This window comes from Taurulus bubalis (genome assembly GCF_910589615.1).
Source record: "Taurulus bubalis genome assembly, chromosome: 3".
Classification (NCBI taxonomy): Eukaryota; Metazoa; Chordata; class Actinopteri; order Perciformes; family Cottidae; genus Taurulus; species Taurulus bubalis.
In genome coordinates, this window is record NC_136591.1 from 37,611,796 (window position 1) to 37,629,519 (window position 17,724).

The following is a 17,724-nucleotide window of genomic DNA, read 5'->3' on the forward strand; positions in this document are numbered from 1 at the left end:
TCTAACACTATTGTGAGTATGAGCATGAGGAATAAACATATTGTATTTGTGTTGATAGTCTATATTTAAAGCATGCTCAAAATGGAAATGCCAAATACTCTAGCTAATAGTACTTTTAAGAAGACTTTACATAGTTTTGAATGAAGTGTTTGCTTATATATTGTGTATTTTGTGTATATGATTTGTGTGAATAGTTTCGGTGCAGTACTGTATATGTACACTAATATATTTACTGCAAACTGATAACAACGGTCGTCAGTAACGTGCGCCTGGCTCCGCCTTCTTTTCCGGTCACGTGACTGACGCCAACCAGGAAGTGCGCTGTGTCTTTGAAATACAAGGCGCCAGCATCCAACTGCGAGCTCGCGAGTTAAAGGTGAGCCCCGTTCACAAACACACACACACACACACACACACACACACACACACACACACACACACACACACACACACACTTCAATAATTATTAGCACCTGTTGCTCACTAATTAGGGTCTAACGTGTCGCGTGCGTCAGCTGACGTTGCAGGACGCAGTGGCGACCCCAAAGCGATGCCCGCGTCGGAGCCGGTCCGCTTGGGTCGGAAACGCGCCCTGCCCTCGTGCCCGAACCCGCTGTTCATCACGTGGCTCACCGAGCTGCGGGACCAGGCGAAGGAGAAGGGGCTGAAGATCCAGTACACGTACCAGAAGGTCTGTGTTGTGGTCCACTTCCGGTCTGTGTTGTGTTGTGGTCCACTTCCGGTCTGCTGACAGTTGGGTCAGGTGTGAAAGTATTCACATCTTTAAGGTCAGAATATGAAGAATAAGTAGTAATACCACAGTGTAGGATTACTTATTAGTACTTATTAGAAATATATACATACAAAATTCATCATGCTGAATGCTCCATTTCATGAACAAATACATGAGTTTTGATGCATTAATGTGTTAAATGTTGCAGCTAATAAAGATTGAGCTAGTTTTAACTACTTTATAAACTGCTTGGGAGCTTAATCCATACAATACGTTGTAATGTATTAGTTTATTTACAAGCAAATTAATAATAATACCAAAACAATGTAGACAATACCCTAGTTTTTACATGACTGATTACATAACATTAGATATTTTCCTCAATAAGAGATGACTCATTTTAGTTTGTATGCTCACTAGTTTCATGTGTGGTTGATTTTGTTTTCGACATCATTGTTTAACAGTCAGCGTATTTAACGGTTCATCGTATTTTATACAGAACACATGACGGAACCTTTAAGTCCATTTAAAAAAAACATTGTAGAATTGAAAAGATATAGAGGAAATCAATGTAAAACGCCTTCCTTTCTGTGTCTTTTTGCAGGCCATCAGCTCTTTGAATAAGTACCCATTACCGCTTCAAAGCGCCAAAGAGGCAAAGATCCTCCAGAACTTTGGAGACGGCATCTGTAAAATACTGGACGCGAAACTCCAACGGTACCGGAGAGAAAACGGTAAGACGACCGTATAACAGAAACGGTCACAAAATAACACACGCAATGTAATTTGTCGTAAGCATTCATGTTATAGTACATTTTTCTTTTTGAGGTTTTAAGACCAGGTAGTCTTAAAGTGTGTTGAATTATCCGTTGACACCAGCTCTCTGTCTTTGTCCTCTCTCCCTCTCTGCAGGTCTGAACGCTTCTATTCACGCTCTCCCTGAAGCAGCGCCCCCTCCTGGTGGGCAGGACAACAACAGCCTGGCTCCCTCCAGAAAGGTAAATGTGTGTTTGTCTCGCTGTGTAAAGACGTGATTATATACAGCAATTATAAAACTTCCAAATGGAAAAATTGTTGGAAATTTGTCTAGTTCTTGAATGTAAAACTCTCCATGGCTGTGCAATATTGTTTTACCAAATACCTGCTAATACCAGTAAATGTAGCATCATTCTGTGTTATTTAATTAATAAGAGGAAATTAAATGTGTGTTTTTCTTTGTTTGATTCTTCCAATATTTGCATTTTTTTTTTTACACATCTTAAGAAAGTAATCGGATGTTTTTATTGGATCCAGCTAAGAATGAAAATGAGCTTTCAGCTCCATAATCTCAATGTGATCTGATTGATTCAGAGTGAGGAGACTAAACTGAACGGGATAGCTCGGCAACCTGGATCTAAAAAAATTAATATTTAGAAAAATAAATCGCATATTTACTGTTGTTTTATTACGTTTTTTTCACCATTGCCAGAATGAGACTATCCTACTTTGAAGAAAATGAAAGCTGATGAAAACTTTTGCATCTTAAACGAAGAAAGAGTCTAAAAATACGGCGCTTTGACTTTTTTTTTCTTAGCAGAAATAGACGTGAAAATGATCTGAACAATGATTGCGTGGTGAAACACGTCTAGTTTACTTCAGTGACTCGGTGTGACCTCTTACGTTTTCCTTTGTTTCATCTCTCCTTGTAGAAGAATGCAGCGGGGGACCAAGGGAAAGAAAAAGGAGGAAGAGGAGGAGGAGGGAGGAAGAAGAGGGACTACGTGCCCCAGAAGAGGTCTGGCGGTTACGCTGTGCTGCTCACGCTCTACAGACAGGCGCAGGTCCACCTCTCCGTCACACGTAGCTGAAATATCCTCCAAGTGTTACGTCACCTCACTCATTTAAATCCCATCGTATCGTCTCTGCAGATCCCGGGAAGCAAAGGTTACATGTTTAAGATGGAGCTGCAAGCCGAGGCTCAGCTCCTCTGTGACAAGTCGTTCACGGTTGTAAGTGAAATCTAGTTTGTTGCACATCCACCGTTCTCCTTTCTGCTCCCGTTCACCGCTGGGTCCTTCTTCCTCTCCGTCCGTCTGCAGCCAGACGTCGGCAGCAAGTACACGGCCTGGTCTTCAGTGAGCACTCTGGTTCAGAAGAGCTTCGTCATAAAGACCCACAACCCTGCAAGGTACACACACACACACACACACACACACACTCGTGCAGGAAAACACACTGTTGATGTTCATCTGTGTCCATTTTGTCTCATTTTTGTTTAATTTAGTTTTTTATTCATGTTTAGCAATGCTAGCTGCATAGCTCTAGAGATAGCGGCGTCCATCTTTCTGTCTTGTCGGCTACTTTACCGGGTAAAGGGGCGTCCTTCAATCAGAGGATCGGCGGTTCGATCCCCGGCTTCGCTAGCCCATGTCGATGTGTCCTTGAGGAAGACATTTAACCCCAAATTGGTCCCGTAGCTGTGCCTACGGTGTATGAATGTGTGTGTGAATGTTAGTGACTCCTGATGGACAGGTGGAACCGTAGCTCCTCCCATCAGTGTGTGAATGGGTGAATAATGACAAGTAGTGTGGAAGCGCTTCAAAGTCCAGGTCCATTACCTTTTAAACCAGACTGACATCTCTTCTGACTCCGTTAACCAACTCAAAGCGCTTTGAAGTGGAGACATGCGCTGAGAAAACAGACACTTTTGTTCCAGACTGTTATTTATTCAACCTGTTAAATAAATATAATGGTTCAACTCTCACTTTTCATACAGCTAACTCTACGTGGAGTCCAGTTTTTCACGCTATTAGTAACTGACTCTCTTCCCTCGCTCAGGTATTCTCTGACAGAAGACGGTCTGGCTTTGGCGGAGCGACTGGAGTCGGTAGAACAAGACGGTAAAGACGGTAAAGACGGTAAAGACGGCCCTGAAGGCGACAGAGAGGAGGCTCTGAGTGAAGGAGAGAAGGACAAGGAGGAAGAGGACGGGGGTTCTGGGCTTGTGGACCTCACTGCGAGTGATGAGGAGGAGGAAGAAGACGGAATACAGTGAGTGTGCTTTACATACGTGACGTCTTTAGCTTTATCCCTGCTGGAACAAAAGGAGTCCTCACTCCTCACCATGTCTTCAGAGCTGCAGAGAGGCCGGCGGCCGTTTCCCTCCAGAGGAGGGAGGTCGACGCGTCGGGTTCTTCACAGCCGGCGAGCAGGAAGCCGACCGCGCCGTGTCTTCCGCCCGGATCCTATGACATCATCCTCTGTGTGGACTTCATCGAGACGACCGGGTACGAGAGCTGCATGCATGCGTCCGCGTGAGTCAAAGACGCGCTCTTGTTTATTAAAATGACTCGTGGGTCCGTCTGCAGCGGCAGCGGCCAACGCAAGCAGGAGCTGGTCAAAGAGCTGCAGAGGAACGGAGTGGCCTTCGATGTCCGGAAGCTGAACGTTGGAGACTTCCTGTGGGTCGCTCGAGAAAAGGTGGCACCAGTTCCAGGTAACGCAGACGCACCCGGAAAGATGCAACTGTAGAAGGAAATTAGAGTGACTAGATGCAACTTTAACTTTTTAAAACCTATATTTACAAAACATAAAACGGACACTAAGATCTAATTGACCTGCTCTTGGTCCAAAGTGCATTCCAAAGTGCATGCGTGCGTTTTTCTGCAGTCAACATGTTTTTGAAAAAATAATCGTGAACACGCATCGATTGGAGCAGATCATGTTGAAGCATACAAACATTTTGACTTATTGGAAATATTTTTATCACATGACTCTTATTCAGTCAATACTGGAATCTAATTCTCCTGATAGTGTATTATTAATAATAATAATAATATCAGTGTAGCTCAGTGTTTATGTGCAGAAACACCAGGTTCAGACTTTGCTGCTTTGACCTTTTTAGTTTGTCGTTTTGGTCGTCAGTGCGTAGAGTCTAGTGAGGAATAATGAAGATAAGAAATATCAAAAAAAACAAAAACATTTGGGCGTGAAAAGTGATCAACAGAATGAGTTGATGCACCTCGTCATTCTGGTTTAAAAAAAGGTGTTCTCAAACGTTTACTCAGCAGATGTTATTTGCACATCATAATAATAACTTTCTTTATATACCACCTTTTTACAAAGTGCGCTACAGAGAAGCAAAGCAGAGTCATGCATAACGTCAATACCGGTAAACCAAAAAGGACCATACCATAAAGACAATGAATACAAGAAAACAAACGAATGAAATAAACAAACCACACCAGGTTGCCCGTATAAATCGATGTACAATGAGAAAGCATCATCATCATCGTCGTCGTCGTCTCCTTCCTGTCTTCCTCCTGCAGGCCAGCTGCGAGCCCCGACGGGCCGGGAGCTGGTCCTGGATTACATCATCGAGAGGAAGAGGATGGACGACCTGTGCGGGAGCATCATCGATGGACGCTTCAGGGAGCAGAAGGTCGGCGGCCGCGCGGCGCAAATTCTCCTACTTTTTTTGTAATAATTTATCAGTAAGTTAGTCTGTGAGTAAAAGAGCCGCTCTTGATTTCCTCCCTTCGTCAGTTCCGACTGAAGCGGTGTGGCCTTCGCCGGCCCTGCTACCTGGTGGAGGAGTGCGGGTCGGCCGCCGCCCACCTGAGCTTACCCGAGGCCACGCTGCAGCAGGCCATCGTCAACACTCAGGTGTGTGAGCACACACTCCTCGTGTGTGTGTGTGTGGGAAACATTTGCAGTATATTATATATTTGCGTTGTAGACAATATTTTCTGTTATTTTTCAACTACATTTTTCATTTGTTGTGTTTGTTTATAATTAGTATTTAATTTATTGCAATATCTATCGTTAAAAAATGAGGTGTTGTTTGCATTGTTACTGTCATTTTTAGCAAAATTCCTACAATTGTCATTGTTTTGGATGACATCATACATGTCAGAAAGGGTCGGGCTCTAGACGACACTGGTCAAGCTAAAGTCATCTTCCACCACACGAATATTAGCTTGGCGAACACCAACTTGGTGATGTGATTTTGTGTGTGTGTGTGTGTACGTGTGTGTTTTTCTGCTGTAGTCATTGTGTGTGTTTGTGTGCATCAGGTAGTTGACGGCTTCTTTGTGAAGAGAGTCCAGGATGTGAGGGAGTCAGCGGCTTACCTCACCGTCATGACGCGCTACCTGATTAAACTCTATCAGGTGACACACACACACACACACACACACGTTTTAAACCACTTGCTTTTACAGTGTCAGTAAGGCCATTATATTTATGACAAGACTAGAAAGTACAAGATCATTTATATAGCACATTAAAAATGTATAACTAGCTAATGTTAGCTTGCTAATTCCACTGCTCCAGCGTTGCTTTGTAAAACATGTCCGTGGTGACGCTGAACCGGAAGCACAGACTTTCTTTCTCCAACGTGACGCGTGCTTCACGTTGCTTCTGTTTCAGAACCGTACGCTGATCTGTCGCTCCAGAGAGCTGGAGGGAGATGGAGCGAGAGATGATGATGATGATGAGGAGGAGGAAGAGGAAGAGAGAGGGACGCCCTCCTGCTCCCTCATCTCCTTCGCAGAGTTCAACTACGGGGCGATCAAAAACAAGGTGTGTGTGTGTGGATTTCCATTCACCTGTTAAGACTTTCACTTTGTATTTGCAAGGAAGAAATACTTTTTTTATATATATAGAAAATACTAAAAAATATGAAAATACTTTAAGTATATATATGAACAAATATTTTAAAATGATGTGTATATGTATATATTAAGTATTTTTGATATATATTTTTAAAAAGTATTTTTATTTATATATAAATAATATATATATTAAAAAAAAAACACATATCATTTTTAAATACTTAAATAAATAAATATATTGTATTGTTTGTGACTCCCTGTTCTCTTTTCCCCTTCTAGTGTCAGACGGTGAGAGAAGTGTTTGCCAGACAGTTGATGCAAGTTAGCGGTTTGTCTGGAGACAAGGCCGCTGCTATCCTGGAGCGCTACAGCACTCCACACAGGTATTTTATATATACATACATACATACATACATACATACATACCACTCATTATTTCCCTTGTTTGCCTCCCCTGGTGACATACTCATGATTTCACGCAGCACCAAGAAGCTCTTTAGACTGACGCATGAATAACTGGTAGTGCGCCAGCAGAGGGCGACGTCGTAGAGGCAGAAAGAGCAAATCAAGTTCCAGGAACTTACTCAGGAGAACGTAACGTTCCTGCGTCTCGACCGATATTTCCACATAATCCACGACATGAGCGCGTACTTTGAAGTGCAGATTGTGCTTCGTGTTGTAAACACATTTTTTTTTAAAATTCAGAATTATCATTATAATAGTTTATTGAAGAAGACTTTAATCTTAAAATTAGAAGTGTAATACAAAACTGAATTGTTGCGCCTACTTTCACTTTTATTTTAATACAAATACATTTGTTTCCTCAACAAATGCTGGACTTTCTTCACATCCATGAGAACAGGAAGAGGAAGAAAACAACTAAATGAAAGAGTGTCGTGACCCAAAGCCACTGAGCGATGTCTTTTTGTGTTAATCTTTCTTCTCTCGTCGTCAGTCTTCTCACAGCCTATGATGGATGTGCAGGTGAAGCACAGAAGGAGAAGCTCCTCTCCTGCATCCGGTACGGGAAGCTCAAAAGGTTTGTATAACTTCAAGTATCAGAGTCCAACAACTATGACCTACTTTTAAGTAACTTCTTAAAACACACTTTTATAGAATTGCTTTCACGTGATGTCCTTTTATGCAGTTCTTTTGTTCTCTTTATGTTTAATTTATTTGTTTTTCTAGTCTTTTTGCTCTTCTTTGTGTTGGTTTGGTCTTCATTGTCTTCACGGCATGCATTTTTTTTTTTGCCTTTTATTTCCTGTTTATTGATATTGTTTTCTTTGTCTGTGGAGCACGTTGTGAACTGTTTTGAAAGTTGCTTTATATAAATAAAGTTATTACCTAATGACGATACGATGGCTAATGCTTTATGTTCTGTCTTTGCTCCAGGAACCTCGGTCCGGCTCTGAGCAGAACCGTCTACCAGCTGTACTGCACTCCAGGAGCGCTGTCCTAGAAGCTGTCAGATATTTATAAAGACTAACGCTACTTGAATAGAATGAATTTACTACGTTGACGTAAATACAAAGATGCTGCTCTATTTTCATTACTGTACAATGATTTGTATAAAGAACTACACAAATGTATCCTCATACCGCATCAAAACAATGTGTCAGAACGACGGTGGCCTTAGAGGGCACCTAGAAACCTTAAAGTCCGCCTCGTGAGCCGGCGTTCTGTTTGTCCCTTCTGGGCTCCTGTAGAAACACGACTGACTGAAGAGAACGAATAATGAGCTCATTCTAAAGTGACTAGAACACAACAATTGTTTGTTCTGAAACAATTGTAATTTTAGATGATTAAATGTGACTGAACACAATAAATATTACATTTCTGTACCAAACAATCCGCCTACACACCGGTTCTTTAAATGAGACGCATTGTTCTCCATTCTGAGAGGCTAGAAATAAAAGTGTTTAATATCTATTTAAAATAAGTGTGGCAATGCTGGAAGACTAACTGGGGAAACTACGTTTGAAGGTGTTTTCCTCCTGACATTCCTGATGGTCAGTGGTCACTTCCTTATTTGGGCTTGAGGGCCATCGTGTAGCTCCGCCCTTCAGTGACTTCTGCTGGTTTCAGGTTTGTTTTGAGCTCCCAGAAGACCTGGAACTGATCCAGTCCAGTGCAGCAGGAACGTCCTCCAGAAGGACTTTGTCCATCTCCATGATAAGGTATTGTGTTGTAAACCCATCATAGTTTAGAATGACAATTCAATGGCCTTTGACCTTTTTTCTTTTTACATTTTATGGCAAATTACACTTAGTTAAAGTATGAAGTCACATGAAATGGATTAGAGGAAAAGTACAAGTATCTAGAATGTGTATTTTAGAACTGCAGTGAATGTACATATTTTCATTTGATTTGACGCAATTGGCTAAAGTTGAAAACCTTTTCTAAATTGATTCAACAAAAAGGACGACATGCAGATTTAAGGGTAGATTGTTTTTCCTTAGTTTAATTCTAAAATAAATAGAGACTAAACAGTGGCGATATCAGGAGAAAACCAGCTGTACTTGCAGCATCAAGGGAGTGTGAGGCCAATTTAATGTCAAATAAGCCGTGTAGAAAAACATACAGACAGCATGATGACGCTCCAGCAATCGGGTGTTTGAAAAGAACAATAACATGTTTTTGCGTTGAGTAATCCGGCAATGTGCACGCCTACAGGGATCTCAGCTATATGCTCTACTCGATAGATTTGGATATAAAAATGTATTTGCATTTCTTTGTATGCGCCAGGTGAAGCCGATGTGTGTAGAGTTTGGGAATGCACGGCTTAGGGTGCAAAGCGGTTACATTTCCTACGCTATGCTAACGTGAAAGCTACTAAATCACATTAAAAGTGCACGTACGTGAACTTGGGAGTACAGCATTTGTTATTCAAACTTAATGTTTGGATAGTCACTTAACAAGGAAAGTATATTGAGAATCTTATCTTGTGGTTTGACTTAATGTCTTGATCTCATCGGTTGACTCTTAGCACAGATGGCATGTTTAATTAAAAAAGAAGTGGATGATCGTTTGCATTGGTTTCTTTTTACAAGGCTGCCTCAGACTTTCCACGCTGGTCCCTAACTCGACAACTTCTATTTACAAAAAAAATAGGAATACAAAAAAAAACGGCCAGGTTAACCAGGACTCATGTAGGAACAGATTCAAAGTGCCATTTCCATCTCTCTCTCTCAAAGGATTGTGTCAAGCTTAGCATGGCATGTGCACATTGAAATAAGCTTCGTAGATATTCCTCCTCCATACCGGCTGTGAAGAGCCTTCCTGGCTGCACTTTTTAAAATGCATTTTACACATAAGAACTGCGTTTTTTTTGTCGCTACATCTCAAACTGGAATCAAGGGTTCGCGTCACAGTCGGTATGAGCGGAGACCGAATATTCGTTCAGTGCACAAATGGGAACGCAAGTGTTGAACTAACACATATCTGGAAAAGATCAAATACAATCTTTAACCCCACGGGAGCAATTAAGAGTTCATTGTTCCCGAGTTTGAGTCGCTCCAATGGTCCCCATCATGACGACCGCACCGTTGCTTTCAGTTTGAAGTGTGACTGAATCAAAATTCTCGAGTCAAATATTCAAGTCCACGCAGATCCAGCTCTTCTGATTTGTCTCAGCAGTCGTGTCAACCTAAATATTTTAATCCAAGTGAATCGGAGACACTTGTGGTCAGGTTTCCCCCCCAAAATAAATCCATCGTAAGCAAAAATATCCACGACAAAGATAGGCAGGGCGGTCTTTACTTTAGGAAAAACAGCCGACACGAGGATCCATTGATGATTCTTTACTCCAACGTGTCCCTCTAGACAGCCATGGTGATGCAGCGCTTAGGTGAGGGGGAAAACCCAACGAGTGTCCTCAGCGGTTTGGGCAGACTTTTAGTCGGGCATGTCGATGCAGAGTTTAGGGGGCGGGACGAAGTATTTCCCGGGGCTCTGTGTGATCACCACGCCGGTCTTCTTGTGGAACATGGGGGCGATCTTCGGCGGCGGCTCGGGAACGGGCGTATCCTCGACCGCCTCGGGGTCCTCGCTGCGCTGGAGGTCGTAGGACACGTTGCCGTACTCCCGGAGGAAGGGGAGGAGCTCCAGCAAGAAGTGGCAGAAGTCCTTACGGATGCCGAACCACCCTAGAGGAAGAGGAGGACAGTTTAGAGGGTGACTTTCCTCCCTAGAGGAAGAGGACAGTTTAGAGGGTGACTTTCCACCCTAGAGGAAGAGGAGGACAGTTTAGAGGGTGACTTTCCTCCCTAGAGGAAGAGGACAGTTTAGAGGGTGACTTTCCACCCTAGAGGAAGAGGAGGACAGTTTAGAGGGTGACTTTCCTCCCTAGAGGAAGAGGACAGTTTAGAGGGTGACTTTCCTCCCTAGAGGAAGAGGAAGACAGTTTAGAGGGTGACTTTCCACCCTAGAGGAAGAGGAGGACAGAGTTTAGAGGGTGACTTTCCTCCCTAGAGGAAGAGGAGGACAGAGATTAGAGGGTGACTTTCCTCCCTAGAGGAAGAGGAGGACAGAGATTAGAGGGTGACTTTCCTCCCTAGAGGAAGAGGAGGACAGAGTTTAGAGGGTGACTTTCCTCCCTAGAGGAAGAGGAGGACAGAGTTTAGAGGGTGACTTTCCTCCCTAGAGGAAGAGGAGGACAGAGATTAGAGGGTGACTTTCCTCCCTAGAGGAAGAGGAGGACAGTTTAGAGGGTGACTTTCCTCCCTAGAGGAAGAGGAGGACAGAGTTTAGAGGGTGACTTTCCTCCCTAGAGGAAGAGGAGGACAGAGATTAGAGGGTGACTTTCCTCCCTGGAGGAAGAGGACAGATTAGAGGGTGACTTTCCTCCCTAGAGGAAGAGGACGACAGAGATTAGAGGATGACTTTCCTCCCTAGAGGAAGAGGAGGACAGAGTTTAGAGGGTGACTTTCCTCCCTAGAGGAAGAGGAGGACAGTTTAGAGGGTGACTTTCCTCCCTGGAGGAAGAGGACAGATTAGAGGGTGACTTTCCTCCCTAGAGGAAGAGGACGACAGAGTTTAGAGGATGACTTTCCTCCCTAGAGGAAGAGGAGGACAGAGTTTAGAGGGTGACTTTCCTCCCTAGAGGAAAAGGACAGAGTTTAGAGGATGACTTTCCTCCCTAGAGGAAAAGGACAGAGTTTAGAGGGTGACTTTCCTCCTTAGAGGAAGAGGAGGACAGTTTAGAGGGTGACTTTCCTCCTTAGAGGAAGAGGAGGACAGTTTAGAGGGTGACTTTCCTCCCTAGAGGAAGAGGACAGAGATTAGAGGGTGACTTTCCTCCCTAGAGGAAGAGGAGGACAGAGATTAGAGGGTGACTTTTTTTGTGTGCCAAAACCAGCTGTCAGAATATGCCGGGTTGTTCTGAAGCAAATTGTAGTGTTTTCACTATTATATAAACATAAATAATGAATGATTAAGTTAGTTAATTGACAAACAAAGCTTTCTGCATGATAGAAGAATTAGTATAAATAACAAGTATATATTCTGAGCTGACAGTAAATTCAACATCATCTGCTGCGTCAGCGAGAAAAGACTCTTTGGAGCTGATATTGATGCTAAGATTTACTCACAGTGGTTTCCGCCCTTCTGGCCGAAGGTGGTGGCCATGAGCGTGAGCAGCGAGAGCCACAGCGGCACGAACACACACACGTAGCTCAGACTGTTGTGGCCGTCCAGCTTGTGCACCAGCAGGATCTGAGGAGACACGGGGGGTTATACGGCGTGTGTGTGCAAAGCTGTGTGCGTGTATTGTGAATCACTGCCTGAGAAGGTGATGATTAAAAAATTATCAGTTTTTTTTAAATCACAAAGTAAATGCATATAAATTGCTTAGGAAATTGGGTAACACTTTATAATAACTACACACTATTTAGCATTAGTAAAGGATGAGTAAACGATTTATAATTTATAAAGCATTGTTCCAACGTACAATATATATTACTTAATTGTTTGGAATATATATTATTTTATTATTTAAAAATGGGGAATCCATCATTTATAAAGTATGAAAACCCAATCAAGAATAAAACAATAACTGTTTATGAATTGCATACTAATGAGTTACTAATGTTGGAATAATGCTTTATAAATGATGAATTAAGTGTTTACTAATGCTAAATAAATATTGTGTCGTTATTATAAAGTGCAACCGGAAACTGGTATTAAACTTTCTCAACAACGTACAAAGTTAGTCTTTATTTTAACTCAGTAACCTTAAATAAATTGTTGTGCCATTGGGTTTTCAACATTTCCAGTGCAGTTTACACTGATTTTAAAATAAAACATACAACATTTGGCCAGTAGAGGGCAGGAGAGGCTCATTTTATTGTTCCAGAAATTTGCTTTAGATCCAACTTTCCCATTTAATTTAGTGATACAAGCACAATAACTTTGATAATCTAATTGATCTGTTTGGAGTTAATTGATGTTTGTTCTTGAATTTAAAAAAGGTGTACTTTCTGCTTGAGAAAATGAAGATGTAGAATCATAACTTTTGTTACACAAACCAAATTAAAATACAGCGAACGTAATGAACTTTAAAAGAGAAAACTCGCCTCGAAGGTGAGAAGCGGCACGACGATGGTCATCCAACTGATCGCCATGGTGATGTGGGTCCTCCGTTGCTCGGCGATGATGTCGATGGAGCGGAGGAAGAGGACGGACCAGATGATGTAGTAGAGGACCACGAGGCACAGGAAGGACATCAGGATCCACAGCGGGACGCACACCACCTGCAGCGCACACGGTCCCATTAAAGATGGAGGCAGTAGTACCACAGGCCGTACTCTCATGTAGTACCACAGGTAGTACTTTCATGGTGAAGTAGTACTCTGATGTTTTACTTCACGTCACTGTGAGGAGCTTTTAACTGCTTATGAAACTCTCAATGAGACACTGATGCCTCAATATGAAATCAGTAAACAAGACCATCAGCGAGAAGAGAGTGAGAGTGTGTGTGTGTGTGTGTGTGTGTGTGTGTGTGTGAAAGTTATTCTTAATACGTATAGTCAGTGCCACCGAGTCAGAATCATATTAAATCTGAACTCCGTAAAAGGTATTATAGTAATATAGTATTATTATAGGTTTATGGTAGTCTTATACATAATAGTATTATTACGCCAATGTGTAGAAATACTCAGAAATGTACTTAAAAGTAACAGAAGTAAAACACTCATTATGAAGAATGGCCCATTTCAGAACAAAAAATAATTATATGATTGCATTATAAATAGCGATGCATTACATGTAAGCGTCATTTTAAATGTGGCAGCTGGCAAAGGTGTGGCTGATTTCAACCGATTACCTTATAGTAATATATAATGACACAGCATAATTATTATTATAATATGGTATAATAATAAAATATATGTATCATGTAAAAGGGAAATATTTATTCATATATATATATATATATATATATACACACACACACACATAAAAAAAAAGGTACGTAACAACAAAAATGTTTTAAAAAGTATAGCAGAATAGTATTTAAGTAGAGCACGTGAGTAAATGTACTTTGTCTTTCACAGCATGAGATATCATCTCATTCAAAGAGGAAATGGTAATCTGTGATCTCCTTCATGTTGGAGTGTCTCACCAGCCAGGGCCAGTTGATGATCCGGTCCAGCCTCAGAGCGATGAAGATGAACTGGAGGATGTTAACTGAACACAACACCTCCAGCTGAGGGAGGAAGAGCAAAGGCAAAAGTTCAGCACTGTACTCATTAGCACCTCGAATAAAGTCTCTTACTTTGATATTTTCTGAAGTAAAAAAAAGGCAGTGACCTGGAGTAACCACTAAAAATAGTAACACACTGAAAATAGAAAAAAGTCGCTCAACCCGACTCCCAACAAGGACAAACTCAAATAACAGCTGCATAAGCGTCTTTGAGTGTTTAGAAAAGCGCTATATCTCATATATATATGAATAAGTGTGATTTTGTATTAGTTTCCCACTCGGGTCTCGGCGCCTCACCTCGAGGGAGCGGTCGTGTCTGAACCCCCAGACGCACGCCGCGACGGAGACGGGCGACACGAAGAAGAGCGGCATGAAGACGAGGAGCCAGAAGTAGTTCCCTCTCGCCACGCGGTCGCACACCAACACCTCGAACATCAGCAGCAGGACGTGCAGCCCCACAGCGATCAGCATGGCTTTGAACTCCACACACGTCTCCCCTTCAGCCCTACGAGGAGGAACCACACCGTCAGGAGGCTCCTCCAGACCCACACTTAGGAATGTAGAATGTTGTGGCGCCAAGAAAACCCTCCAGCAATTAAAATGTATAATTTTTTACATTCTATGTAATCCTTCTATGAATTTGTGAGCCTCTGTGTTGTCTTGTTAGTACTTAACAATGTCTCCTATACGATGATATGATATATTTTAATAATCTCACTATTGCTTGTGCTCGCATTGTAAAGCGTCAATATTTTATTTACTCATTTCTGTTTTTAGGCTTGTTTTGTAACATCTGCCTCTCAGGACTACAGATGAAAAATAGCCTCTTGAATAACTCTGGTACAGTTACAGAAATGTTTTTATTATTGTGCACCTGTCCTCTTATCAAATAAACCAGTGGTTCTCAAATGGGGGTCTGCTTTGGGGGGTAAGTTTTTTTTTAAACCCATTTAAAATTACCATCCACTCAAATTCTTCAGAAATTGTTATATAATAAGTATTCAATCAAATATAAGTATATGTTCATAAACTGTATGTATATAGTAAATCAGACACTGATGGCACAGCGCTGTGTATTACATCTTTTTTCAACCAAAAATGATTTTGCGCTGGTTAGGGGGTACCTTGGCTGAAAAAAAGGTTGAGAACCACTGAAATAAAGCATATAAAGCAAAAAAAACTAATTCTGTGATATACTGTGAACCCGGCAGATTCTCAAAATAATGACTGATGTTTTATCATAATGGCTCTGCACTAATGTGAGCCTAAACAAACAATTTAATGAGTTGGACTATTTGCAGCCATAATCACAGACAACCCAGTGAACCCATTAATACCAGTCTGCTGACCACTAAGCCACATGTGTGAGAGCGTCTACCTGTACTGGGGGTTGTGTGCCCAGACCCCCGTGCCGACGGAGGCCCCGATGATGACCAACAGCTTCCACAACCATATCGGGGTGAACACGGCCCAGTAGCTCCACTGGATGACTCCATCCAGCCGCAGGGACAGCAGCACGGAGAAGAGCAGCAGACACGAGTAGATCAGGAACTTACTGCAACGAGAGAAACACGTTCGGCAGGTGTGCCCTCGTGAGATTTATATTTAACCAGGTAAGTCAATTGAGAACCAGTTCTCATTTACAATGAGGACCTGGCCAAAAAGGCAGCAACAGGAGGCAAATCTTTACAAAACAAACACAGAGATACATCTCAAACAATCTCATGAGTGCCTTACGTTAGGACGTTTTGTTCAAGCATTGGAGTATTAAGTAATTCAAATACAATGCAGAGTATTATTGTATATATTGAGTATTTCCCAAACTCAATATTTGCCACAAACAAATTTCCCCCTGGGGATGAATAAAGTATATAATTATCTATCAGAGAAGACGGGATATGTGGAGAGCGTGCACAAGTGCAATGACAATTTTCTCACATAGGGAAGCATGCAAACTGAAACTTGTTTTAATCAGAGTCCAAATATGAAAAAAAAGTAGAATATAAAAAGTTAAATGTCAAAGGGTGATGGCGATAGGAGAAATACCATTAAATAAAAAAATTATACAAGTATCTTTGGCTGTATTTAAGAATATGAAACTTAGATTAAATAGATGAAAAGGTTTGAATATTGACTTTAGAAGGACTGGATCTGTACGATAACTCAATTTCCTGTCCAATATTTTTAGAAATTGTAATGTTTTAATTTGAATAATTAGCATTGTCTTACTCGTTATTTTTTTTTTTTTTACCTTTTATTGTATTCTAAAACTGGTGCTTTTAAGGCCTTTAAAGTCTCATTCTGGCAAATTCAGCAGGATTACTGGACGTACGACGTCAAAGTGACGTACAACGTCAAGCGACTACGTCACAGCTAACCTAGTTAGCTAGCTAGCTTGTACCTAGCGAGGCCTCGTTTTTGTCCGATACTTTCTTATCGCTTTAGCTGCACTGGATTTTAAAACAGACGCCACGTATACCTCGTCTGTTCGCGTGATACGCAACGTGGAAACAATTCCACGCGTGTTAAAATACACGTTTCAACAGGTTTTGTTTTTGTCAAAGTGACGTACCTGGGGTTGAAGTCCTGAAAGAGTCCTCTTAAATTCATGGTGTCGGATATCTGGTGGACGAGCCAACATTAGTTCACAGTGTCGTTCAGTAATTCACCGCCAAACTTGAATGCTACACATGTTAATTTCGGCGTTAGCTGAGCTTCTCTGTTCGGCTTCATTACGGCTCATTTTGTTGTGTTTTTAACCGCCGGAAGTCACGTGACTGCGATTCTTCTTCTTCTACTTCTTTTTCTCATGTTTCTTCGTCTGTGTTTATTGGCGGTTGGCAAACGGCGATGGTGGCGCTGTACCGCCTCCAGGTTTTCCAATATTCAACAATAGGGATCGATAAGCATATGTTTTATTCAGTCAATCATTACAATACAATAAGCAGAGCCAGGAGCATAATGCTTATATATTCCTATCCTAAATTCTTATCAATTAAATCAGATAATTAATTCGATATAAATAAATACAATTATATATATATATATATATATATATATATATATATGTATATATGTATATATATATATATATATATATATATATATATATATATATATATATATACACATTTCATTCACACTCAATCACAACACTCAAAACTGTGATTTTATGTCTTTATCACATTTTTATTGTTTAATTATCTGTTTGTTATGCACTTTCAAGTCGAAAGTCCAACCCAACAGCTGCTATTTTTATCCATGAATCTGCTTTACACTAGACTTCAGGCAACGTGGATCCTGTGCCTCCCAGAGTCTGGAGGAGGACAGGAGAGGCACAGGATCCACGTTGCCTGAAGTCTAGTGTAAAGTTTCCACCATCAGTGATGGTTTGGGGTGCCATGTCATCTGCTGGTGTCGGTCCACTCTGTTTCCTGAGATCCAGGGTCAACGCAGCCGTATACCAGCAAGTTTTAGAGCACTTCATGCTTCCTGCTGCTGACCTGCTCTTTGGAGATGGAGATTTCAAGTTCCAACAGGACTTGGCGCCTGCACACAGCGCAAAATCTACCCGTGCCTGGTTTACGGACCATGGTATTTCTGTTCTAAATTGGCCAGCCAACTCCCCTGACCTTAGCCCCATAGAAAATCTGTGGGGTATTGTGAAAAGGAAGATGCAGAATGCCAGACCCAAA

At 41.6% G+C, this 17,724-nt stretch overlaps 2 protein-coding genes across 4 annotated transcripts; one reads left to right on the plus strand and one right to left on the minus strand.

Moving 5' to 3' along the window:
- Positions 1 to 550: 550 nt before the first annotated feature.
- mus81 (MUS81 structure-specific endonuclease subunit) lies at positions 551 to 8,142 on the plus strand (the record flags this gene model as incomplete). Its single annotated transcript, XM_079215982.1, has 16 exons — positions 551 to 691; positions 1,338 to 1,467; positions 1,646 to 1,731; positions 2,422 to 2,553; positions 2,641 to 2,721; positions 2,812 to 2,900; positions 3,551 to 3,763; positions 3,847 to 3,999; positions 4,081 to 4,208; positions 5,041 to 5,153; positions 5,258 to 5,377; positions 5,788 to 5,883; positions 6,143 to 6,295; positions 6,607 to 6,710; positions 7,283 to 7,366; positions 7,723 to 8,142. The coding sequence occupies 16 exons, from the start codon at positions 551 to 553 to the stop codon at positions 7,787 to 7,789; spliced, it is 1,890 nt and encodes a 629-aa protein (XP_079072108.1). The 3' UTR covers positions 7,790 to 8,142.
- Positions 8,143 to 9,477: 1,335 nt separating this feature from the next.
- tmem185 (transmembrane protein 185) lies at positions 9,478 to 16,639 on the minus strand (the record flags this gene model as incomplete). Of its 3 annotated transcripts, none has more annotated exons than XM_079216248.1 (7): positions 9,478 to 10,475; positions 11,919 to 12,042; positions 12,903 to 13,079; positions 13,949 to 14,032; positions 14,327 to 14,534; positions 15,408 to 15,584; positions 16,602 to 16,639. In XM_079216248.1, the coding sequence occupies 7 exons, from the start codon at positions 16,637 to 16,639 to the stop codon at positions 10,225 to 10,227; spliced, it is 1,059 nt and encodes a 352-aa protein (XP_079072374.1). In that variant the 3' UTR covers positions 9,478 to 10,224. The 3 variants fall into 3 exon arrangements, with proteins under 3 accessions (XP_079072374.1, XP_079072373.1, XP_079072375.1); XM_079216247.1 differs by having other exon boundaries at positions 12,903 to 13,139; XM_079216249.1 differs by lacking the exon at positions 15,408 to 15,584.
- Positions 16,640 to 17,724: the final 1,085 nt, after the last annotated feature.